The sequence below is a fragment of the Argentina silus genome (genome assembly GCF_951799395.1).
Source record: "Argentina silus genome assembly, chromosome: 18".
Taxonomy (NCBI): Eukaryota; Metazoa; Chordata; class Actinopteri; order Argentiniformes; family Argentinidae; genus Argentina; species Argentina silus.
The window spans coordinates 3,935,879-3,960,878 of NC_139672.1; the positions used below are offsets into that span (position 1 = coordinate 3,935,879).

Here is a 25,000-nt window from a genome sequence, read left to right on the forward strand (position 1 = left end):
CTATGTGGACGGAGTGTCTCCTACCGCCTGGAGTGGCAGCGTGGACATCATGAAGAAGTGGCATAAGGAGGAGGGCACGCCCGTCAAATACGGCCAGTGCTGGGTCTTCTCTGGAGTCACCACTACAGGTGTGTGTTAGTGTGTGTGTGTGTGTGTGTGGGTGTGTGTGTGTGTGTGTGTGTGTGTGTGTGTGTGTATGTGTGTGTGTCTCCTTAGTTCCTCTCCTCTGTAACAGAACACTTCATTCATAGTGATCTAAACAGGGCGTTCCTCACATGCTAGCTGACCCCAGCGCATAGCACAGCCCCTGATAGGAGCTCATGCCTCATATCTAAAATACCAAATACCAAAATAAACCGCCTGCATTCCTCTGATACCTGACCTGACCTGGACATGTGCTGCTGTCTCTCTGGCCAATACAGGGCCATGCAGGCCTGCGTGATCTCTCCCTGCGTGATCTCTCCCTGCGTGATCTCTCCCTGCGTGATCTCTCTTGCTTGCTATCACTTTGTCTGTCTGAATGTTTTATTTGTGTCCATACTGTTAATGCCCTCTTACTGCCCTCTTATTGCTCTCTTATTGACCCCCCCTCGCTCCCTTTCTCCCCCCCCCCCCCCCCTCTCTCTCTCTCTCTCTCTCTGGCTCTCTCTCTCAGTGCTCAGGTGTCTTGGCATACCTGCCCGCAGTGTGACCAACTTCCAGTCCGCCCACGACACTGACGTCTCCCTGACGACGGACATATACTTTGATGAGAACATGGAGCCAATCAACCACCTCAACTCTGACTCTGTCTGGTGAGTCTGATGCTCTAACGATAAAAAAGAAAAAAAAAACAATTGAACGACCGAAACCAATCAAACAAGCAATCAATTAAACAAGCAATCAATTAAACAAGCAATCAATTAAACACGTGTTCATCACAAGCACAGTGCTTTTCTCTGTTTGATCTGTTTGGGGAGCTCTCATCTGCTACGAGTAGGGCCCTGAGATTTGTTTGGACAGGTTATGCGGACGTTATGAAATCCCTTTTGCTCTGAAAAACACCCAAAGCTAACTGACCCCAAATCATACACTAAGTAACCCAAATAACCCCCTATTGTCTCTCTGTAGGAACTTCCATGTGTGGAACGATTGTTGGATGGCCAGGCCGGACCTCCCTCACGGTATGGGGGGCTGGCAGGCTCTAGACGCCACCCCCCAGGAGACCAGCCAGGGCACCTTCCGCTGCGGCCCGGCCTCCGTCACCGCCATCCGCACCGGGCAGGTCTACCTGAAACACGACACGCCCTTCGTCTTCGCTGAGGTGAGTGCTGCCGGGTACAGTAGATGCCCTTTAGGCACAGACGTGGCCTTCTTGGTCTTTATTAACTAGGAGGGAAAACCTACAAAACTGGCCTTAGATTAGAATCTAAGCCCCTCTAATATAAGCATCCCCTGGTTGAGCTCAGACTCTCATGTTTCCTCCGTGGTGTACTGGGTGAGCGGTTCTGATCGGGTCTATGTGTGTGTGTGTGTGTGTGTGTGTGTGTGTGTGTGTGTGTGTGTGTGTGTGTGTGTGTGTGTGTGTGTCTGGTCAGGTGAACAGTGATAAGATCTACTGGCAGAGGAACCTGGACGGCACCTTCTCTCAGATCCACAGTGAGAAGAAGGCAGTGGGCCACCACATCAGCACTAAGGCTGTGGGCTCGGACGAGCGCGCTGACATTACAGACCTGTACAAACACCACGAAGGTACAATGACATCATAACGCTTATCAAGCAAACCTCAGAGGGCAACATTCCACGACCTTACTGACCGACACCCAATATCCCGGCACACCTAGAAACAACATTTGGTGGATGATAATGATAAGGATGATATCACTTTTACAAAGACAGTCATATCCTCTCTCTGTCTCCGCCCCCCCCCCCCACCCCCTCACACCCCACCAGGGTCAGAGGAGGAACGTATCGCCGTAGAAACGGCCAGTCGCTACGGCACCAGGCCGGACGTGTACTCCGCGCCCATGGCGGAGGATGTTTCTGTGGAGGTGAAGATGGATGGGGAGGGGCCGCGCATGGGGGCCGACGCCCAGCTGAGCATCGTGTTGAGGAACCTGAGCCCGTACCCCCGCAAGACCACCCTCCACAGCCAGGTGGCAGTCATGTACTACACTGGCGTGCTCAAGGGGACCGTGAAGAAGGAGAGGCTGCATGTCGAACTCATGCCCAATGAAGGTCAGTAGACCAGTACTTGGGGCTATCTTGACCAACTGAACTAGGATCAGACTCCTCTACCCTCATCATAGACGTACCCAATTTAGGAGATCAAAACATATCTGACCTTGTATCATAATCAGTTCCCTATGAAACTATAGGGTCTGTTGTAATCCCTTTGTAATCCCCTGTGTTCTCAGAGAAGACCATAGAGTGGGTCTTGCCCTACCAGCAGTACCAGGACCAGCTGGTGGACCAGGCTGCCCTGATGTTGACCCTGTCAGGACGGGTCAGCGAGACCCAGCAGGTCCTGGCTAGTCAGACCAGTTTCAGGCTCCGCACCCCAGACCTCAACATCAAGGTGAGACCGGACTTCCTGTATCCTGTATCAGTACCACCTGCTGCCACTAGGACTCCTCATCTGCCCTTTAAACACTGAGCAACAGTCAAATGTATCACACGGATTTACTGTAAATCAGTCCTGTCGGAAATGATGTTTACTTGGTCTCTATTCAACAACTCCCCACAGGCAATCCCACAGAAATGAAGTACAGATTGGTTGAGGGCCCAGACTTGATTGGTCTTGGTTCAGGGCCATGGCACTGGGATGATGACAGTAGCATTGTAAAGTGGTATTTTGTGTTGTTTTGCCCTCCAGGCTGTAGGGGACGCTGTGGTGGGCAAGGAGATGGCAGCTAAGATCACCTTCACCAATCCGCTACCACGGACCCTGAGGGGCGTGGTGTTCAGGGTGGAGGGGCTGGGCCTGCAGAGGGTCCACGAGGTGGTCGTTGGGTAAGATACAGGACTGGGATCATTTGTGTGTGCCACGGTACCCTCTCTCTCTTTTCTCTCTGTTTCTCTGTTTCTCTGTTACTCTCTCACTCTCTCTCTCTCTCTCTCTCTCACACTCTCACTCTCTCACTCTCTCTCTCTCACACTCTCACATTCACTCTCTCACTCTCTCTCTCTCTCTCTCTCTCTCTCACACTCTCACTCTCTCACTCTCTCTCTCTCACACTCTCACTCTCACTCTCTCTCTCTCTCTCACTCTCTCTCTCTCTCACTCTCTCTCACTCTCTCTCTCTTTTCCACTCTCTCCGTCCCTCCATGATGTAAATAATGCCAACCTCCTCTCTATTTCTCTTTTCTACTGTAGAATCAACCTTCCTGTCTCTCAGAGGTTGTGTTAAGGTGTAGTTAACCCTGCTCTCTCTCTTTCTCCCCCATTCCCCTCTCCCCCCCCCGCCTCCCTCCCTCTCTCCTCCCCTCTCTCAGTGATGTTGGGAGCCACTCCACGGTGACGTTGACTGAGCACTTCATCCCCACTGTGCCAGGACCCAGGAAGCTGGTCGCAGCTCTGGACTGTAAACAGCTCACACAGGTGCACGGCGTGGCTGACATCATCGTCCTGGACCAATGAGCTCTCTAGTATCTCTCCACTGTCCACTTGTCTGTCTGTGTCTAGACTGTGTAGACTGTGTTTCTCAATGACCTTTGCAAGTCTTGTCAATATTGGAGAAATGGCAAACTGGTTTCAGCAAGGCCATGGGAAATGGTTTATTTTTTCTTTGTCTTGAATGTCATGTTTTTTTCAATGTATTGGACAATATTTGGTATTTTATGGTGAATATTCATGGACATACTGAGTGTACATAGACATACACATATATAGTTACTGTGATATCAGCATTAATGATTTAATTAGTGATTGGTAATAGAAACGTAATATCCACGAGAGTCACCAGAATGCCTTATTGTTTTTACTGTAAACCTGTGAAGAAGAAAGGTAGCATTTTATGTTAGAGTAGCCATTTAAATGCTTCTGTAGCCAGTTAAATGACCTAGATATAATCATACCAATGGTCTTTTCAGTAGAAGATGCTGTACTGAACAAATCGAAAATATACAATACTCAAGATGTATGCAGAGTATCAATGTGTTGTACATATACATATATGTCCTATATTTATGTACTGTAACATTTTAGACAAAATGTATCTTACATGGCTTATATGAAGGCAAAGAACACATTTCTGTTCCATGTCATATAAGGGTCTTTCTGAATGTCCTGTGTGTGTGTGTGTGTGTGTGTGTGTGTGTGTGTGTGTGTGTGTGTGTGTGTGTGTGTGTGTGCGTGTGTGCACGTGTGTGTAAGAATGAACTGAAAATCAGCATTGTAGTGCATTACAATAATTTCAAGGAGACACATTTCAATGCGTCTCCTTGCTATCAAGTGCTGTTATATCACTGCGCCAAACTGCGTCATCTCCGGAAAGCTTAGAGATGCTGTGCCTGCTTTGAGTGTATCTTTTTACCCCTGCACTTAAAGGACAATGGAAACTGTTATATTGACTTTTTTTTATTATCATATTATTTATCTATATGTGGATGTGTGTTTTTCTACTGTCAGTGTTGTAATAAAACAGATATATAGTTGTGTGATGCTGGGTTGAGTCATTTCCATGTTGATCCTCTGGCCTGGAGGACAAGCCCTGACTGGGTAGAGACTAGGTGTGAACAGATGAAAAAATGACTCAGTATTCATGGTGGTAGCAAGTACTTGCCTGCAGTAACTGTCCGTATAGGATGTTCTCAGAACAGTACCATTAGCTACCTATCATTAGACACAAATTGCGTAGCTTCATGCCGAGACCTGTGGCAGGTAGTCATAGTTACATGACTTAGTAATAAATGTTTTGGTTACTTTCTTCAATGGGTTTTCAATGGTTTTTCAATCCAAAACCACAATGTGGTTACTATGAATTTGATCATTGTGGTTCATGTTACCACAACAAAACCAAAAAAGACACGGTGTACTTACACACAGTGTAGTGCACACAAGAACATAAGCAGTTACATACTGACCCCTAGTGGTCATATTAAGAGACAGAATCGGTTCTCAAGCCTTTCAACTGCCAAACATCCCACAGGGTATAGACATTTTACTTTAATTATCATTCCCCAAAACAGCTTAAATCTAGCAAGGTTACTTTCTCCCTGATATAAACCAGCCAAGATATGAGGCACACCAGTCAGCTGACGGATCACACAGGTTGGATAATCTACCAGTCAGTCAATCACAGATGGAATGCCATCACAATGCTGAAATAATAATAATAATAATATCATTTAGTTGATGCTTTTATCCAAAGCAATTTACATCGCAATGAGTGCATACATTTCAGTATATATGGTCCCAGCAGGAATTGAACCCACAACCTAAGTGTTGTTAGCACCATGCTCTACCAACTGAGCCACAGAGGATCTTGTATACATTGGGCAAGGAACACAGACACTCTCAGTGTTCAAGAGGATCTTTATAATCTTTATAAGTAGGGATTCAATCTGTGAGTTCTTAGAACACCCTTGGCCAATTGTAATAGCCATGGCAACCAGTAGAAAGCGTGAATGTTACATATTGCACCTTTAAAGACAGACAACAGACAACAGATAAATGGCGACAAGACAGCCAACCAGTGTTAATCATAGAAATGTTTATTTAATATAAAATACAGACAGCAGTTTAAATACAGTCAGTGGCACTGATCAGAAGATCTGAGAACAGAAGTCAGAGAACTAACAATTACAACATGAAGTCACTGTCAAACTCAGGCACATAACAGCACGCTTCAGTGGCATCGGCCATATTACTGGAAAGAAATATAAATATATAGATATATATATATACACCCTACAAATATGAGTTTCGTACAGAACCGTCTATTGCTTATTTTCCATCCCGTAACAACAGACAAAACAGACAAGAATTGATTCATGCAGACCACTTTAAATAATGAGTTCAATTCAGCCACTAGGGCAACTACACTGACTGACCATGTGTTTCTGTGTATAATGGATAGGATCAGTGCGGATAAAGAATGCAGGGATGAGAACAACCCATTGAAGGTCACGCTCATACAAACTGCATGTGGACCACAGAGCAGGTCCATCTTACAAAAATGTACCATTCTGTCCCATTAGTGTGTAGCATTGAAGCCATGTCTATCCATGTACTATAAATAACACACACACTCGCGCACTCGCGCACACACACACACACACGTGCGTGCATGCGTGCACACATACACACACACACACACACACACACACACACACACACAGACACACACACAGACAGACACACACAGACACGCAGGGTCTCTATTGTCAATTTAGCTTACATTCTTAGTCTAAAGAGTTACATATATTTTGGACCACTTTGTTGAACTCTTCTGGTTGGTCAGCATACACATGGTGAGAAGCATCATCGATCATCTGAGGACAGAGAGAAGGACACAGGTGTTACCATGGTTACCGTATGGTTCTGTGCATTTGCAAGTGCCTCTGACAGTCTGTCAATCTCTGGCCTATTCTTTCACAGACCAGCCATTCATTTCCAACACACTTTCTTTTCCCTCGATCCATCAACAAACAATTACTTTTTGTCTCTCTCAAAACCTTGCCCCACTTTCCTTCATCCTTCACCCCCCCCCCCCCCCACACACACACACACACACACACACACACACACACACACACACACACTCTATGTAGCCTAACCCCCTCATACTCACCACTATGCGTGTGGGGGTCTCGGCCCTGATCTGGGCCACCTTCTCCCCCGAGGAGCTGTCTACCCAGGAGCGCGCCCCGTACAGCATGCTGAGGGGCATGGAGGGGGGCAGCTGGTGGACCCGCTGCAGCATGGGTCTCTTCGCCCAGCCCAGGGACTCCGACATGGCCCTGAAGCCCACCTCCCCACTGGGACACAGAGGGTGGAGGGAGAGGGACAGACAGAGGGAGGGGATGGGGGTGGTGGTGTGGGGATGAGAGGATGGATGAGAAAAAGAGTCTGTTATTTTCTGTCATTCAGAATCTGGGATAAAGGCCATTAACCGGGGGCTAAGGAGACCATGTCCCCCATAGAGAATACAGCAGTGACCTCTCTCATGTGCCCAATATTCTGTCAGTGAAATGGTGGCATTACGCCAAGCTGGGACTTCACGTACCTGGGTGTCTGGGCATTACAGTGGTAAATGTACTCTGTCATGGTGTCATCATTAAACAGGTCCTCAAACTTCCTCTTGAAGTCTGGACGGAACCTATTCACCAACCCTGGACCTGACAGAACGATAAAGAAGACAGGAACAGAGAAAAACAAAGGGAATGATGGAGACATTAGTAGGAGACTCTAAAATGACACGAGTTGACAAGCTGGCTGTATTCTGTCCTGTCCCTCCTCCATCCCCACCCCTCTGTGTCTCACCCCAGGGCCCTGCCGCTCTGATGACCGCCAGGGGGTTGAACAGAGAGAAGACCGAGGCCACAGCCTTCACCCAGCGAGGGGGGGCAGGTCTCTTGGTCTCTGGACTCGGACTGCCCTGGGTCTCCTCTCCTGGTGGGGTGCGCTCAGGGAAACCCCAGGGGTCCACCAGGATTAGATGACTCACCCTGAGGGAGGGAGATTAAGTAGATATAAATAAAAATTAATGAAAAAAATAAAAAAGTCAACATACAGTGTAACAGGTTAAGAAACAATGTCACTGTCACAACAATGTCACTGTCACAAATCAGTAGACCATATTTATTGTATTATGTATATGTTATACACAATATTATTATCATTAATGTGACATCAATGTAAGTGATCAAAACCATGGCCTCTCACCTGGAAGGGTACTGTATGGCGTAGGAGGTAGCCAGGTAGCCCCCCAGGCTGTGACCCAGCAGGATCATGTTCTCCAGGCCGACTGCTTCCCTCCACTGCTCCATGGAGCTGACAAACTGCTCCTCAGCCAGGGCAGCGTCTGTGGGGAAGGAGGGTCTTGAGCTGCGGCCGAACCCCAGGAGGTCGAAGGCGTATACTGGCCGAGAGCGACTCAGCATGTCCAGGTTACGGATCCAGAGGCCGACACCTCCCCCAAACCCATGGACCATTACTAGAGGTGTCTTAGAGGCTGAGAGACAGAGACAGAGACAGAGAGAGAGAGAGAGAGAGGAGGGAGAGAGAGAGAGAGAGAGAGAGAGAGTGTGAGAGAGAGAGAGAGGAGAAAAAAACAAAACACAGACAGACAGGAGGTGAATTCTAACTAAAACATCTCTTCTAACAGGCCTACTACTTTCAGTGAGAAGCTATCTTGTTAGCCATAGGAATACCTTGCTCAACAGGTTTGCGGGCGGTCTTGTTGGTCAACGTCAGAGTCCATATCTTGTCCTGGTTTGGTAGGGTCACAAACCTGGCCCACAGGTCATTCTGAATACCTGTTTAACACGGAGATGAGGTTAAACAATATGTTCTTGAAGCAACAGGTGCACACACAACAGAGTGACATTACTAGAAGATGCTATTCCAAGCCAAGGGTGTCAAACTCAAGTGAGACAGTATACTTGTATAGCAGTATAGACAGTATACTCCTGAAGTGAAATACTATTCCCAGTGCAGAGGATGGTAAAACATAGAGTAAAGTAAAGTAAACATGGTCTTACATGAGAGGATCTTGGCCTCTGTGCTCTTCAGGAGGGACATAGAGGTCGGACGCCAGGAAGGCCACCAGCCCCACCCTGAGTTCGCCCTGGAGCAGAGAGAGAGAGAGGAGGGACATGGAGAAAAAGTGTGTGTGAGAGAGAGAGAGACAGTGTTACTGCAGCTACACAGAAGCTGAATGCTGTCATGGTATGGATGATACAATGCAGAGACAGAGGAGACTAGGGTAAAGGTCTAAGATGGAGATGTTACACATGCATGGTTGCATGGAGTAGACCTACACACCCTAATGACAATGAGTCATGTTTCATACAATCACTGCAAGCACCAGCCTATCACAACACACACATAGGCTATAGGAAACTTCACGGAGTAGGTCAAAGTTTCCCTTACCCCCTATCCACTAATATTGGTTCAGATCATTTTGGTCACCCATGGTTAGGTTTGGAGTAGTGCTTCTGTAGTTAGGGACAGCTTGTACCTTGAGCGGTAGTTTTGTATGGGTAGAGCAGCTCAGATGGGGGCACTAATTACAGCAATACACTTGGGTGGCCGTTGACACGCGACGCAAAAGTGCTGTGTCACTCACTGTAACCGGTTCCCCAGAGAGTCACTGGTGCACAGGCACAGCTCTTCAATGAACACACAGAGATAACGATGTTTCAATGTCAGACATATTAGACTAACATGTCAAACTAGTGAATGATTGATGAATCAGAGTAGTGCACTAACAACAACATTGAGGCTCATATGGAAAAACAAAAATACTGCATCTTTATAAATCGTATCTTTATAAATTATTTGGAATGCATTACAATTATCTAGACATTTTATTAGTCAGATTGGTGACTGTAAGAAATGATCTGACGCCAAAACGGAGAAAAATTATGAAAGCAAGAATTGAGGACAGCAAATATTCAGGATGGTTAAATAACAAACCACCTGAGTTTACTTACTCTGTCTCAGTTTCGTTTTGCATTGGAGCTATTATAGGATCCATTGAATGACATAATCCGATAACGATACACAAACTGAAATAAACAAACAAACGCTTAAAACGATTACAATTACGTCTTCCTCCGACTTGGGGTTGCGGGTTTAGTACAATGTCTAACAACATCCGTGGTCAATGTTTCGTAACTCGTACATTCCAATAAAGATCAGCTGACTCACAGTAGGCGGGGATTCGTACAGCTGTTGTCTGCGTGGACTCGTCGCTAGTCGGAAGATATTTTGTGTAACACCGACTTCCGGTCCTTGTAGACACGTCATTCATTCTAAACGAGGAAGAGGGCAGCTCCTGCATGAACAATATTTAGCAATTCTTATCATTTAGATATCAACACTACCAAAACATAGCCATGTCTAATTCGGTGTTTTCGGTTGCCTCTCGATTCTTGGAAGAATACACTACCACCACGACGAACAAGCTGAAAGTAGTGGATGCCTACCTGCTCTACATTCTATTGACAGGAGCCCTGCAGTTCCTCTACTGTCTACTGGTCGGCACCTTCCCCTTCAACAGCTTCTTATCAGGCTTCATCTCCTGTGTTGGATGTTTCATTCTTGGAGGTGAATTTATTTGATCTTCTGGTCATGTCAGCTATTGGTGTTTTACATTCTCACGGATGGGGTTAGTCAGTTAGCTTGCATTGCATTGGATTGGCTCGCAGTCATGCGTTGAATTCAATTGCGTTGGCTGTTAGGCATACAGTAACAAGCTTCCTGCAATGAATCCATGTGGGAATCACTAGCTAACTCTGGTGTGATCCAATCTGGAAAAAGGAGTAGTTCTAACTGAATGATGACAGTAACAAGACACCAAAAAGTTGTATGGAGCCCACGGGAGGCTGGTGGAGGTAGAAATCGGAGGACGGGCTCATTGTAATGCATGGAATGAGGAATGGTACGTGTATCGTGTTCGATACCATTCCTCAGATGGAGCCAACCTACTGCGCACAGCCTACTGTACGATGAATCTGCTTTGTGAGCTGTACTGTCGGCCTATACTGCACATGCCATAACCTTTTGTCCATTGCAGCTCCTGTGTGTTTACAGCCTGTTCTCTCTCTCTCCCCCTCAGTGTGCCTTCGTATCCAGATCAACCCTCAGAACAAAGGGGACTTCCTGACTGTCTCCCCAGAGAGGGCCTTCGCTGACTTCCTATTCGCCCACACTGTTCTCAATCTCGTCGTCATGAATTTCATTGGTTGAAGCGCCAATGCATCCTGCCATCTTATCCCACCCACAGCAGGTGTGTAGGTGTCAGGTGTGCATTAGATTTGCATACTATGCTGTTGGTCTGAATTTAGTGGCTGATAATGGCGCTTGGACCTGACTGGATTGATGTCATGGAGCCCTAGCTTACACCTATCCAGTCAGCCTGCTTGAAGGAAAAACGGAGGGGTGGATGTGTTCTTAAAGTTCTCCAACAGCCTTAGTTTTTCATTCAGTGTCTACCTTCTTTCTGCCCATTTTGTTGTTATTCATTGTATACCCAATTTATTTGTTATTGTATGCCCATTTTCTTTCTTTTTTTGTTATTGTATGCAATGGCAGAATTCACAGTGCTGGTGAAAATGTATAAGGGTCCTTATTGGTTAGTTGATGGGCTCATGAGATGAACAAGAATGTTTTATAGTTATGCATGTCCTGTTACATGACCTCAGATACCTCTTGTTGGCTTCAGAGCATGTTTCTGTCATCCATCCTCATCCTCATCCCCATCATTCTCTCTTCTAGATCATCCAGAGGTGTTCCCAAAGTGCTGAAGTCCTCCTCACCTCCCGCTGTAGAGCAGCCACATCCTCTCTGCCAATGATTTGTGGAACTGAAACCCTCAACCCGCCATTCACTCTGTAATTTGATGCAAAAGTATCAGTGATGTGATTTTATTTTTTTTACCGATGTAATTTTTTTTTTTTTTACTTTTCTTTAATTTGTACCACATTCCCTTTTGCACTTGAGACAAACTGAAATAAACAATACAGAAAATTGTATGTGAATGTTTTTATTGAGTGGTTATCATTTGTCCAAAAAACATATACCAAACCACAATATTTCACAAACAAATTGGCAATTAGATTGCCGCAGATTGTAAGTACGTCTTAAGTAATCATTAGCTGAATGAAAAACAAGAAAAACATATTCAAAGTTATGCTTATGCATAATTAGAATCTAATTCTTAATCTGTCCCATTAATACAGTACAATCAGTATAACATACTGTAGTTATTGGAAAAAGGGTGATATTGAAAAGTGTACAGAGCTCAACAGGTTAATAGCATGCATAACATCTGGCGGCCACATGTGGTCACATGACCCAAGGGAAGTTGGGATTGCGGAACAGTGTTTAGGGTGGAGAGGAGAATCACGTCCCAAACCACCGCCGCCTCAGACACAGGAACATGACTCTGCTGCTCCTACTCACCGTTGGCCTCTTTACCTGCATCCCAGGTGAGATCTACCTCTTTATTGCTCCTTTAAATGGCATATTTAAAATTTAAAAATTAGTGAAAAATTAATAGATCTTCATATTGTATAGCCGGTGGGAAAAAACATATTCAGTGGCCCCTTCAACCCTAATTTTTCACTGTTTATTGTTATAAGACATTGTTTCAAAATGGATGTTGGTTATATGAGTGATGGTGGGCTGGTACTAAAGCCATGTTGTTTTGATATACTTGAGTTTCTTGCTCAATGTTGTCATTTTCTTGCTCCGGAAAAATTCACTGGGACAAGAGTTCTGTGAAATACAGTATACTCCAATTATTATTACTCCAAGTATTACTTCAGAAAATACAGTAGCATTCCTTAGGAAGCCTCTTCACTATATTACGCCCTCAAGCAACCATAAGGAGCTAGAGATTAGTTGTGTGCTCCCATGTTCATATCCCACTGAGAATCCAAGGCTGACAGAGGGGGAGGGATATGAAAGTGCCAAAATATTTTTTTGGGGGGAAAACGAAACCACAAGTGTGTCACAGAGGAACCATCCATTTAGAAACACTCTGTTCCCTGTTTTCTATATATAATAAAAGGACATCCACTGTTTCTAAACAGCTATGTCCAGTGAGTGTGAATGACCTCTCTAAACAGCCCCCCTCCTGACTCTCTTTCTCTCTCTCTCTCTCTCTCTCTCTCTCTCTCTCCGTAGACTCTCTCTGTAGGGTCACCACTGTTGAAGACCTCGCTGTTCTGGAGGGCCGGTCACTCACTATCCCCTGTCACTATGACCCCCAGTACGCCAGCTACGTGAAGTACTGGTGCCACGGCAGGATGAAGGGCTTCTGCACAAGCCTAGCCCGTACGGACACACCGCGCTCCACAGCTGGACCTGAGGAGGAGAAGGTGTCCATCTTTGACGACCCGGTCCAGCAGGTGTTCACTGTGACCATGACGGACATGAAGGAGGGAGACGCTGGGTGGTACTGGTGCGGGGTGGAGGTGGGGGGCATGTGGAGCAGCGATGTCACCGCCTCACTGCACATCAACGTCATTCACGGTGAGTGGGGTGTGGCGAGAACATGGTACAGTACACATAAGGTTGGTGCGTGTGGGCGTGTGGTTATACGCTAGGTGTGTTGGTTCTGTCCTGCAGGTATGTCCGTGGTGAACAGCATGGTGAGTGGGGAGGAAGGAACCAGTGTCAGTGTGGAATGCCTCTACAGTGAGAAATACAGGTATTGTACCTACTACGCTGTACCTAAACCTCTCTCCATTCGCTTGATTATCAAGTTACTACTCAATGTATTTTTTGTGAACCTCAGATCATCTAGAATCTAATTTTTCTTCAACAACCCCTTGACAATGTAAACTGTAACCTCTGTGCGATCTCACGTGCACTCTGTAGTTTGGACAGGTTGCCCGCCTACGGTATGCAGTAGTATTTCCTGTGTGATTGTTATGTCGCCAGGGAGATCGAGAAGAAGTGGTGCCGGAGTGGGGACTGGAGCTCCTGTCTGGTGACAGATGCTGAAGGCACCTATGAAGACAGGTCCGTGTTGATCAGGGACGACAGGACAGGGGCCTTCACTGTCACGCTGAGCCGCCTGGAGAAGAGGGATGCAGGCTGGTACTGGTGCGCTGCTGGACAGCAACGGGTGGCCATCCACGTGGTGGTCACAACTCGACCCACGACAAGTATGTCGGCGAAAGATTGTAAATATCATATTTCAAAATCCCCCAAAAAAATCTCAAGCTTCAAGTTTGTTGATGATGGTGATCTCGAGAAGCCTTTTTTTTGCGGTTTGCATCCGTGGTAATCGTTTGTTGGGCATGCAGAGACGTAACTCTCCACTGCTCAATATCCCAAGAAGCCTGTCTTGTATCCTGTCTTGTCTTGTCTACTCTACAGCTGCAGTGTCTGCGGTGACCTCCCCATCTGACAAGCCTCAGTCTGCTCCAGGGTCTTCACATGTGCCAAATCCTAGATCCATCGCTAAGGGATGGGATTCTCAAAGGTAACAGTGAAGTGATGAACTTCTAACAATGGCATGACTGTTTACAATACTGCAGTGTCTATTCATCCATAACCCAATATTCTCCTTTGACTTGAGCTATTGCCAGTGAAACTCTTTTTAGTTGTTGATAGTAGTTGTTGTTGTTGTTGTTGTTGTTGTGGTGGTGGTGGTGTTGTAGGCACTTCATGGAGTCTCCTCTAATGGTATGTGGAGCCATCTTTCTAATGGTGGTCCTTGTCATGTTACCATGGAAGATGTGGCATCAATACAGTGAGGGACATTTTTTACTATTTCATTATTGTTTACACCGAATGTATGAAATGCTTTTGAATTGTAATACTACAATGTGTCACAGTTACTACAATACTACAGTTACTACAAAAATCCTTCTCATTTCATTTTCAGAGAAAGCCCACAAGCGAAGACAGGCAGAGGAACTCAAAGCGAGACTCAGTGTAAGTCCAACTCAACATTGTATCAGCTTGTCTATCAAGCATGGTAACCCTGTTCTAAGAAGTTCTAGGTTCTAGGTTCTAGGTTCTATGTTATGAGTGTACCCCTCCACAGGGATACCCAGGTGAGGGAGGAGACTGGCAGAACGCCTCAGTCATCTTCCTCAACTCTGCATCTTAGCTGGTCCACGTGTTCTGATCCCTGACCCCTGACCCCAACCCACCGTCCAATCACTGCTCTGCAGAATCCACCATCCAATCATCGCACTGCAGACCAGGGCCAAAATAACAGCAGAGAGTCATAACAATGATGATATGTCTACTATACTATTATGTGCTACCAAGTGACCCTGGGTAGAGGCCCGTTGAGTACAAATAACATCTTATGGCTGATAATGGCTCAACAATGCATGTTATATAAGCATAAGTGTATGTCCTGTAACTGATGTGTTTGCTTCATTTTTTTTATTGTAAATTTGCATTTATATGACCTTTCAAGGAGCGATTTTATAACTGCAATTGATGTTCAAGTGCTTGTCTCTGCTGTGCGCTGTACTGCTACTGGCCTGGGCCTCCAATAAACAGGTTGCCTTGTAGTGTTGTGACTCTCTCGCTCTCACCCCCCCCCCCCCCCCCCCGCCCCCCCTCCTTCTCATAATCATCAGGGCCCAGGATTTCAAAACATTGAATCTGAATGATCCAGATTCACGGTCAATTTGAGCTCGCTGACTTGCCCTGTACGACTCAAAGTCGTGCCAGATAGATCTGATCCTGGATCATTCTGATCTATATTTAATGTTTTGTAATACCTGTATCCGACCCTCGACCTATCTTGCATGTCATGCCTCCTCTCTCTCCCATCCTTCCTGTCAATCTCTACTGTCTCTATCCCAATAAAGCAGAAATGCCCTAAAGACATATTTAAAAAAAAAAAAAAGAATACCAAGGTGAACCTTGATGATGACATGGAAGACAGCTCAGCGGACCACCAGCTCTGAGAGGTGACTTACTGTACAACGAAGACAACACAACATGTCACTCCATCAATCAGTCAGTCAGAATGTATTTGTATAGTGCAAATAAGTAGTAGACACCGGCCAACTAATCATAACTTTATTATTACTATGTATAATTATTATTATATTACTAGATAAGACATGCTCTATTTTTTGTTGTTGCAGGAACAACACACAGATGTTGGTCTCTTTCATCATCCTTTAGTACAGTTGGTGAGGAGAGAAAGATGAGGACTGTCATTCTGCCACTAGGTGGAGCTCAGCAGCTGTCCTACAGTAGAGGCAGACAGACAGACAGACAGACAGACAGGCAGGCAGGCAAGCAGGAAGACAGGCAGGCAGACAGGCAGGCAGGCAGGCAGACAGACAGACAGGCAGGCAGGCATACAGGCAGGCAGACAGACAGGCAGGCAGACAGACAGACAGGCAGGCAGACAGACAAGCAGGCAGACAGACAGACAGACAGACAGGCAGACAGGCAGGCAGACAGGTATGCAGGCAGGCAGGCAGGCAGATAGGCAGGCAGGCGGGAAAGCAGGCAGACAGGTGGGCAGACAGACAGCCAGGCAGACAGGTGTGCAGACAGACAGCCAGGCATGTGGATTTACTGTAGCAGATCCAGATGTGGCTTTAGCTCCCCTGGCCTGGTGACATTCTACTATAAGCTGTGTTCTGTCTAACTTTTCAGCCAGTGAATATCCTCATTGAACCCAAATTAAGTATTATTAGTATAAAGTGTGTGTGTGAGCGTGCAAGCGTGTGTGCATGTTTATGCATGAGTGTGTGTTAGCCAGGTTTTGTCTTTTCTCACTCTGAGGAAGCAGCATCATAAAGAGGAAGAGAGCAGAGAGTTCACTTCAAAGTCATTTCAAAATTCCACACAGACACAGATATGGATCACTTTTTATTAATCAATTTGGTCCTCCTGTTCACCCATGGTAAGAATATTTCCATACATGTACATAATATGTACTTATGTACTTATATACATATATAACCATAGATACCTTGTCTTTAACAATGTTTTTGAGAAAATGCTAATTATTCAGTTTTAGTAAACAGTCTGAAAATGCATTTCCATGTCATGGAAACACGAGTTGCAGTTTTCTGTTAGAAGTACTGTATTAAGGTACAGATGGGTTAAAGATGGCCGACTGTTTTTGGACGTGAAATGTCTGCACGTGAAAACTGGAGCCCACAGTCTCTTGTCATCAAGGCTTATTTATGATGTTCTCTCTGTTTATCAACACACATAAAAGACAGTGATGAAGAGCATTAAAATAAATGAAATATGGAATAACAATTATGTGCAGGAGATGCAAAACACTCTAGAGGACTTGCATGAGAGACCTCCCGTTCGAACAAAAAACAAGAAAATAAAGCAAATAGAACAGGAATCAGAGAGAATGTGTTACATACAGTAGTGTATCCACAGGTGGTGCTAGCATGAGGACAGTGGGCAATATGGAGGTCCAGATTGGAGGATCAGTGACTGTCCCCTGCTTCTATGACCAACAGTATAAACACCATGTAAAGTACATGTGCAGAGGAACAGCATGGAATTACTGCTCTGTCGTGGTTCGCTCTGACTCTCAGAAGCAAGAGGGTCAGATGTCACTGGCTGATGATCCAGACAAGCTAGTCTTCACTGTGACCATGAGAGACCTGCAAACCCAGCACACTAATATGTACTGGTGTTGTGTGGAGATCCTTGGGTTTTGGAAAATTGATGATGGTACAGATCTTTACCTTACTGTTACTAAAGGTAAAGTTTAGAACTTGACACCACCAGTCTTATCATGTAGAGATAAGATAAACCAGTTAAATCAATTGATATTGTAAATGTTAATATGAATGTACTGTACATGTTTCGTTTGATCGTTTGAGCCTTTTTTGTCCAGGTCCTCCCAGTCTGTCTGTGGTGAACAGCACGGTGAGTGGAGAGGAAGGAAGTGATGTCATCATCCAGTGTCTCTACAGCTATAGTTACAGGACAAGTGAGAAGAGGTGGTGCAGGGGCCTGGGCATCTGTACAACAGCTGGGAGGACCACAACACCCCAGAACGCATATCTCCAGCTCAGTGACGATGGGAAGGGGGCCTTCACCGTGACGATGAGGAGCCTGGAGATGAAGGACGCAGGCTGGTACTGGTGTGCTACTGGACGTCTTCACATCCCTGTCAACATTATTGTCACAACGAGAACCACAGGTAAGACTGTCAGTCTCAACTGACAATTAACTCATTGTCAACTCACTGATTAAAACCATCATTTTTGCAGTTTCAGTTTCAACTACAGGTGTGGGTGAAGTTAATCCAACGGTCAATGGAACAGTCAATGCAACAGGAATGTAAGACTTTTACATTTGTCATTTTGCAGTTGTAAATTCCTCTTAATCATATGCAGATCCTACCACAAAGAATGTGTTGTTGTCTATTCTACATGTCTTTTATTAACCACCGTGTAAATGCAATGACAGTGTACTATACACCTCAACTTCTGCTATTCTCCTGTGTTGCCATAGCAATATGACCTCCCAATGGCTGCTGGTGACGTCTGGACTGCTGCTGCTACTGGTGGTGGTGATGGTGGTGGTCGGCGCGGTAACCTGGAGGCTGAGGACTGGATGCAGTGAGTGGTTATCAACTTTATTTACCAACTGAATGTGGTGTGGTGTACAAGACAAAGACTTCCTCAGGTAATGTGGTTATACTCAGCAACTGTTTAATGAAACTGCACATACTGTTGTAGAGAGCTCTAGGGCTGAAGGGGAAATACAGGGTGCTGGGCCCAGCTGCACTGTGAGTATATTTTAACTCTTGGCCTACATTCTTGCATGTAAACAGCCATTTCATCACCAGAATGTATGGTGTGTGTGTGTGTGTGTGTGTGTGTGTGTGTGTGTGTGTGTGTGTGTCTGTGCGTGTGTGTGTGTGTGTGTGTGTGTGTGTGTGTGTGTGTGTGTGTGTGCGCGGTGTGTGTGTACTGACATCATTATGTTCTTTCCCTTAACAGACCAAACAGACAGAAGATGATTTGTGCTACAGTGCAGTGTTCTTCAAGAGAGAGAAAAAACAAAAGCCCACAGACCAGGTTTAAATCATCTCACAATATGGGCCATCACACATCTGTTGTTTGCTGTTTGTTGTATTACTTGCTTTAAAGCCCTCCTAACAAACATACATTACATTGCTTTATCATCCATGTATAATTCAAAGATAGAGACTAAATGACGATGTTGATAATAATGTCATAGGTTGTTGCCCACAGGTAAAGAATGAGTGTTGTTTGAGGGATTGGTAGTTGTGTATGTACAGTATATCCAGAGAGGGTGGAAGCCCCTATAATCCTCTGTAATCTCTGGTATTCCTCTCTGCAGGACGTCACCTATAGCACTCTAGCTGATAGAAATCGAGAGGTAAGATTATGATGTTTCCCTAGTGTCCTACTGTGTACTAGTGACTCAAACATAACCTTATAACCCTCTAAATATCTCTCCATAGTCTGTACCTTCAGCGGAACCGGAACTGGAACCGGAGATAGAAGTCACATATAGTGCTGTCACACCCATGGAGAAAAAGGTAATGAAAATTGTTGAATTTTAGAATGTTGACAAAACAACTCTATACTATACAATGTTAGTATGCTAGTGACCTAATCATAACATCATACCCCTCTAAAAAGCTTTTTTTGGGGGTTGAACATGACTGCATCTTTAAATATCTCTCCATAGGCTGTACCTTCAGCTGAACCGGAGACAGAAGTCACATGTAGTGCTGTCACACCCATGGAGAAAAGGGTGAGCATGCCCAAAAATGGTTGAATGTTACAGTATTGACAAAACAACTCTGGCATACGATGTCATTATAATTTTCAGGGAACCTAATTGCATATCTTATAGTTTGAGAGAAAATACATAATTCCAGAAGAATGTTTTGTGAATTGATTGCAAAAACATATCCACCATATTATACTCTCAGAATACCAAGGTGAACCTTGATGAAGACAACTCAATGGTGCATCAGCTCTGAGAGGTGACTTACTGCAAAGCACTGTCAAATAATACAACATCACACTACCCAAGCAACACAGTAACATTACTGTAATGATGATTTTCGGATGTTGTAGAATGTAGTCACTGGTGATGTCAATAAAGTAGATACGCCGACTAAAAGTTGAATCAGGATAGTTTAATTCAGATCGACCTGGGCTCACAATGGAAGATACATGGTCAATGCACAGTTCCACAAGAGAGCGACGAAGTTGAATCAAGATGGTTTAATTCAGATCTATCTGGGCTCACAATGGAAGATACATGGTCAATGTATCTTTCCCATAAGAGAGCACCGAAGTGGGGGTTACTCTCATATTTATACTGGTAATAAACAACTCTGGAAGCCTCCCTCCCCCATCATACGTGGCAGGACGCCAGCAAGTCAGGAGCTTGGGGGGCCCTGGCTATGTTCACGTATCTGGTTATCATTTCAACAGAGTCTTATGTAATTTGCACCCCAGCTAAAATTCATCATAACAATTACTGAAAACATACTATGCCCCTTACATTTAAGCATGTGTCACTATTAATAGACATATTCAATACAGTTACCTACTGTAGCAAATGTGTAGCATTGCAACTGAAACACTCGCTCTTTTTTCCAGGAACAGACGCTCCCCCATCATCCTGTGGTATCGTTGGCGAAGAGAGAAAGCAGAAGATTGTCATTCTGCCACTAGGTGGAGCTCAGCAGCTGTCTGTAGCAGCAGAGGCAGGCAGGCAGGCAGGCAGGCAGGCAGGCAGGCAGGCGGACAGGAGGGCAGGAAGTCAGACAGGCAGGCAGACAGGCAGACAGACAGACAGACAGACAGACAGACAGACAGACAGACAGACAGACAGACAGGCATGTGGATTTACTGTAGCAGATCCAGATGTGGCTTTAGCTCCCCTGGCCTGGTGACATTCTACTATAAGCTGTGTTCTGTCTAACTTTCAGCCAGTGGATATCCTCATTGACCTGGTTTTCTGTTTTATTGAATAGCTGAATACTTCAATACCAGTGTAGTACAACTGTAAGCTCAATTTGGCATGAGAGTCACCTGGACATTTGCAACAAGGAGTGGATATCAAAGTAGATCTTATATTTACGTCCAATATATCTTATTGTATTATTATTATTTTTATTTTGTATAATATTTTTCATGGTGGTTTCTTAATTTCATTCCATATCACATGTGACGATCCAGGATCACTGGTTATAAACCAAGGAAGTTACAGTAAAACACGTATATTGCAAGTGGCCCCTTATGTATAATCCTAGACTACAATCAGACTAGTGTTTGTGTAGTGTTTATGAATGCATGTTTTGGATTACGGTGAGGAACTTTTATAAACCATTTTGGGTATCCTAACCTCACCTGCATATATCTTGTATTTGACCTGTACTTTGAAAGTGTAATTTTATATTATGTTCTGTGTGCAATCAAATAAACTAAACTATACTGTAGCTCCCATAAGTATCATGTAAATGTATAACCATGGACTACAATCAGCTCTACAAGTCCCATAAGGTTTCACAGTATAACCATGGACTACAATCAGCTCTACAAGTCCCATAAGGTTTCACAGTATAACCATGGACTACAATCAGCTCTACAAGTCCCATAAGGTTTCACAGTATAACCATGAACTACAATCAGCTACTACAAGTCCCATAAGGTTTCACAGTATAACCATGAACTACAATCAGCTACTACAAGTCCCATAAGGTTTCACAGTATAACCATGAACTACAATCAGCTACTACAAGTCCCATAAGGTTCTACAGCATACAAGCCTGGACTATGATCAGTTAAGTCTTCGAAGGATATGTATAATGTATGATGTTTATGCCTGAGCTACAATCAGTCCAGTCCCAGAAGGACAGTTGTGTTGACTGCTGCTTACCAACTATGTTGCTGGTATATCAACTCCCAAGTAACCATGACAACCGCTGAGGGCAGTAAAAGGGAGTCTGAACTCACGCAGCCGTCAGTGCCAACAGTGAGATGGGACCGCAAGGACAATCATGTGGAAGTCGCTTTTGTATCACAATAATAGCGCTGGAGAAATCTATTTACTTGAAAGGATGATGGGGGGAAAACTGTTTTCACCTCGCTGGCTCTGAGCCTCAGATAGTATCTCCAATTCTGCTCTCAGTCAACTCTGTACGAGATAAGGCCCCTGTGTAATGGCTGGTGCTGTGCTCTTCATTTCTGTAGGGGTCAGAGAGCCAGGCTTTTCATATCTTCCTGCTTGAATGTACAGAACAGTACATCTTCTTTCTCTGCCCAACCACAGCACCAATATCATCCATATACCCACCTAATACACCCACATAAAACACCCACACTCATGTACGGACGAGCAGGCACGCACACACACACACACACACACACACACACACACACACACACACACACACACACACACACACACACACACACACACACACACACACACAAGCTCCTGACTGATTACAGACTTAAAGCAACTGTAAAAAATAATATAAAATAAAAAAGGCACCTGTTTTAAAACACATTTTATTGGTTAAAAATTGAAGACAAAAAGTGAGTTACTGACATCAGAGAGAATATCACATTGAGGGTGAATATGGCTGTATATACAGCACCAGTACCAGGAGGTTCACAGTCACACATGGCAATACCAATACTTTGTTGTGTATTCTGTATCCTGCATTTGCCATCGATCACACAAACTGTCCACAGTGATCACTGTTACTGTACTGTAGTAAAAAGATGAAGATGAACACCAACACCAAATTCTTGATAATACTGTTGGATAACACTGAGGAATACATATGAAATGAAGGAATATGAAATCATAACCTGTCTTCCACCAATCCACCCACTCGTAATTTACAGTGCACACAGCATTTCATATGCAATATGATAAACATTGGTTATTGGGTCAAATGCACATGGAAAAATGGAACAATACAAGATAAACAGTATAGTTAGTACTTTGCTGTTACGATTCATGAAAAAAATAATCATCACATTTACATAACAATTAGAAAACAATTGCACAATAACCATAAAAAACAGACATCAAATACTGAAACCTTTTTGTACCAAAAAGAATCAGTCTTTTCCCTTTATCATTCATTGGAGCGTTTTTCTGTCCTCAATATGGATGCAGCTTTGGTGCTGTTTTAAAAGGACCCAGTTTAACTGTTAACCCCAAGTCCTTTTTAAGTATGGGGTTAGCCACATGTTGTGGGGTCTTTTATGTGGGTTACAGAACGTCTCTTTTGATAATTAGCCTTTAAACCACCTCTGCAAACGCTATTTCATAAACTGGGGGGGATAATGATAGATTATTTTATTTTTTTAATGTTAGAGTTTTAATCTTAGAGAACATTTTACATTTCAACATAACATAAAAGATTCATGTCTCTGGGATGCTGTTGGTGGCACATTCATCCATCGTCCAAGCCTCTCCGCAAGCCACTATTATCCCTAACCTCTTCTCCCCCACGTTGGTTCCCTTCCCCTCCCCAGTCCGTCTCAAAGTCAGCAGTGGATCTCATAAGCCATCTGTGTGTCAAACAGCAGACTCTGGTTGATGAACAGTCCCTCTGGGTCCAGTGGGGGCCCCTCTCCCCCCTCTGCTGGGGTCCTCCGGGGCCCCATCCCTGCTGACCTGGTCAGCGTCTGCACCTGCACCCCCTGGTCCAGGAGAGCCTCTTTCAGCCCCCCCTGCTGGCAGTACCCACTCATTGCAGCGCAGGTGTGCGCTGACGCCAGGACGGGCTTGGCGCGGTTGAGGACGTACATCTCGTGGCCCCGCTCGTCTCTGTACTCCTCCAGCTGGGCGAAGGTGGTGGGGCCGTCGGAGTAGTCGTTGACGTACAGGATGCTCTCCTCCTTGCTGCTGCCGTAGGCTCCGCCCCCTTCCTCTTTCATGCGCTGCTGGTGGCGGCTGTAGATCATGATGAGGAGGAGGAGAGCGGTGAGCGCCAGCAGGGAGATGCCCACTGCGATGGCTGTCTGGGTGGCAGGGCCCAGGGCATTGAAGTCCATACTCTCCAACTCATACAGGGGCTCCTGGCTGACGTCCACCGCCTCGGGGTGGTAGTACGAGGAAGAGGAGGAGGAGGACGAAGAGGAGGACGAGGAGGAGGAAGAGTGCAGATGAGGCCAGAGCGAAGAGGAAGAGGACATGTTGACGGCGAGGTGAAAGGTCACCCTGGCCACGCCTCCCGGATTCCAAGCCTCACACTCGTAGCGGCCGGCGTGCGCCACTGTCACGTTGCTTAGGAACAGCATCCCGCTCCCTGTGTCCGGATCAAAGCTCTCCCTCTCTCCCCCTTCCTCAATACCTCGCACAGGGCCACGGACACCCTGTTCTGCCTTCCCCCCCGGCCGGGCTGTCACAAGCCCCCCACCTCCACCCCCAGCCTTGTACGCCTCCCCGTCGGGCCCCACCTCCTGCACCAGGCCGCGGGGGGACATCTGGGCCTTGCCGTGAGAGGCCTTCCTCCAGGTCACCTGTGGCTGGGGGTACCCAGAGGCTTGGCAGGACACCCGCAGGCTCTCGCCCAGCCGCACGGTCAGGTGGCTGGGCTCCAGCTGCACCACGGGGGGGATACACACCAGGCTGTTGGCCGGCACCTCCACCAGGCTGAGGTGGGAGAGGCGGGGGGGCTCAGCGCACAGCAGGCGACGCTCGGCAGAGCTCAGCAGACGCTGGCCCTCCTCGTTGATCCAGGTCCGTAGCCAGTGGAGCGCACAGTCACAGCGCCACGGGTTCTCTGGGTGGAGGAGAGGAGAGGGGGAGGAGGAGGGGGAAGAAGGGAACGAAAGGACAGTGGGGCAAGGTTGGTGATGGTATCAAAGGGAAAAAGAGAGAGGGGGGGGGGCAATAGATAAATAGATAGAGTGAATAAAGAGTATAAGAGGCAAACAAGACAATGGCTATTGTTATTTTACTTTCAGTATGTCCTACTCTACATACAGTAGATGTAAATTAATTCACACTAATTCACCGTATTCAATAACAAGAAGTTGTGGTTGTCCTCCCTCCTGTTCCTCTCACCTGTGACCCGCAGCACCTGCAGGCTGACGAGGGGCCTCAGCGAGGCGGGACTGAGGGTCTTCAGGTTGTTCCTGCTCAGGTCCAGGAGGGCCAGGGAGGACAGGCCCAACAGAGCCTGCTCCCCCAGCAGCTCAATGCTGTTCTCCTGCAGATGGAGCTCCTGCAGACGCTGTGTGTGGAAGGGACAGAGAGACAGTCGAGAGCCATTAGTGTCACAGCATCGCTCTGTCTGTCATCCCCCTTTTATTCTCTATCCTCTTTGTCTTTTTTTCTCATTATCATTCAGCTAGAAGA

At 45.7% G+C, this 25,000-nt stretch overlaps 6 protein-coding genes across 8 annotated transcripts in view; 4 read left to right on the plus strand and 2 right to left on the minus strand.

Annotated features, from left to right (window-relative positions):
- LOC310818908 (protein-glutamine gamma-glutamyltransferase K-like) overlaps positions 1-4,634 on the plus strand; it is a 14,483-nt gene extending 9,849 nt beyond the window's left edge. Inside the window, exons 7-14 of the mRNA XM_083690007.1 lie at positions 1-128; positions 656-794; positions 1,111-1,303; positions 1,578-1,731; positions 1,933-2,217; positions 2,397-2,557; positions 2,855-2,991; positions 3,475-4,634. The exon at positions 1-128 is cut by the window's left edge and continues 50 nt beyond it. Coding sequence (XP_083546133.1) covers positions 1-128; positions 656-794; positions 1,111-1,303; positions 1,578-1,731; positions 1,933-2,217; positions 2,397-2,557; positions 2,855-2,991; positions 3,475-3,619 — 1,342 coding nt within the window. The 3' untranslated portion in view covers positions 3,620-4,634. The remainder of the gene's footprint in view (positions 129-655; positions 795-1,110; positions 1,304-1,577; positions 1,732-1,932; positions 2,218-2,396; positions 2,558-2,854; positions 2,992-3,474) is intronic.
- Positions 4,635-5,673: 1,039 nt separating this feature from the next.
- On the minus strand, positions 5,674-9,799 carry abhd4 (abhydrolase domain containing 4, N-acyl phospholipase B). 2 transcript variants are annotated; one of them, XM_083690013.1, is made up of 9 exons: positions 9,640-9,784; positions 9,165-9,315; positions 8,686-8,771; positions 8,356-8,460; positions 7,868-8,156; positions 7,466-7,650; positions 7,209-7,320; positions 6,774-6,960; positions 5,674-6,474 (listed from the first exon to the last, which is right to left on the minus strand). In XM_083690013.1, the coding sequence occupies exons 3-9, from the start codon at positions 8,723-8,725 to the stop codon at positions 6,385-6,387; spliced, it is 1,008 nt and encodes a 335-aa protein (XP_083546139.1). In that variant the 5' UTR covers positions 8,726-8,771; positions 9,165-9,315; positions 9,640-9,784; the 3' UTR covers positions 5,674-6,384. The 2 variants fall into 2 exon arrangements, with proteins under 2 accessions (XP_083546139.1, XP_083546138.1); XM_083690012.1 differs by lacking the exon at positions 9,165-9,315 and having other exon boundaries at positions 9,640-9,799.
- Positions 9,800-9,933: 134 nt separating this feature from the next.
- dad1 (defender against cell death 1) lies at positions 9,934-11,676 on the plus strand. The gene is made up of 3 exons (XM_083690022.1): positions 9,934-10,255; positions 10,767-10,937; positions 11,426-11,676. The coding sequence occupies exons 1-2, from the start codon at positions 10,045-10,047 to the stop codon at positions 10,895-10,897; spliced, it is 342 nt and encodes a 113-aa protein (XP_083546148.1). The 5' UTR covers positions 9,934-10,044; the 3' UTR covers positions 10,898-10,937; positions 11,426-11,676.
- A 362-nt stretch (positions 11,677-12,038) lies between these two features.
- pigr (polymeric immunoglobulin receptor) lies at positions 12,039-15,192 on the plus strand. 2 transcript variants are annotated; one of them, XM_083690015.1, is made up of 8 exons: positions 12,039-12,138; positions 12,839-13,186; positions 13,283-13,364; positions 13,598-13,824; positions 14,039-14,144; positions 14,323-14,414; positions 14,550-14,599; positions 14,712-15,192. In XM_083690015.1, exons 1-8 carry the CDS (start codon positions 12,090-12,092, stop codon positions 14,775-14,777), a joined length of 1,020 nt encoding a protein of 339 aa, XP_083546141.1. In that variant the 5' UTR covers positions 12,039-12,089; the 3' UTR covers positions 14,778-15,192. The 2 variants fall into 2 exon arrangements, with proteins under 2 accessions (XP_083546141.1, XP_083546140.1); XM_083690014.1 differs by having other exon boundaries at positions 14,722-15,192.
- Positions 15,193-17,721: 2,529 nt separating this feature from the next.
- LOC310818918 (uncharacterized protein) lies at positions 17,722-21,043 on the plus strand. The gene is made up of 9 exons (XM_083690019.1): positions 17,722-17,822; positions 17,893-17,962; positions 18,137-18,243; positions 18,364-18,413; positions 18,628-18,705; positions 18,992-19,030; positions 19,116-19,193; positions 19,346-19,411; positions 20,272-21,043. Exons 1-9 carry the CDS (start codon positions 17,726-17,728, stop codon positions 20,344-20,346), a joined length of 660 nt encoding a protein of 219 aa, XP_083546145.1. The 5' UTR covers positions 17,722-17,725; the 3' UTR covers positions 20,347-21,043.
- A 2,138-nt stretch (positions 21,044-23,181) lies between these two features.
- The window catches only part of lrrc24 (leucine rich repeat containing 24), a gene marked incomplete at both ends in the record, with an annotated part of 3,375 nt that continues 1,556 nt past the window's right edge, over positions 23,182-25,000 (minus strand). Inside the window, 2 exons of the mRNA XM_083690429.1 lie at positions 23,182-24,422; positions 24,707-24,875. Of these exons, the coding sequence (XP_083546555.1) occupies positions 23,182-24,422; positions 24,707-24,875 (1,410 nt within the window). The remainder of the gene's footprint in view (positions 24,423-24,706; positions 24,876-25,000) is intronic.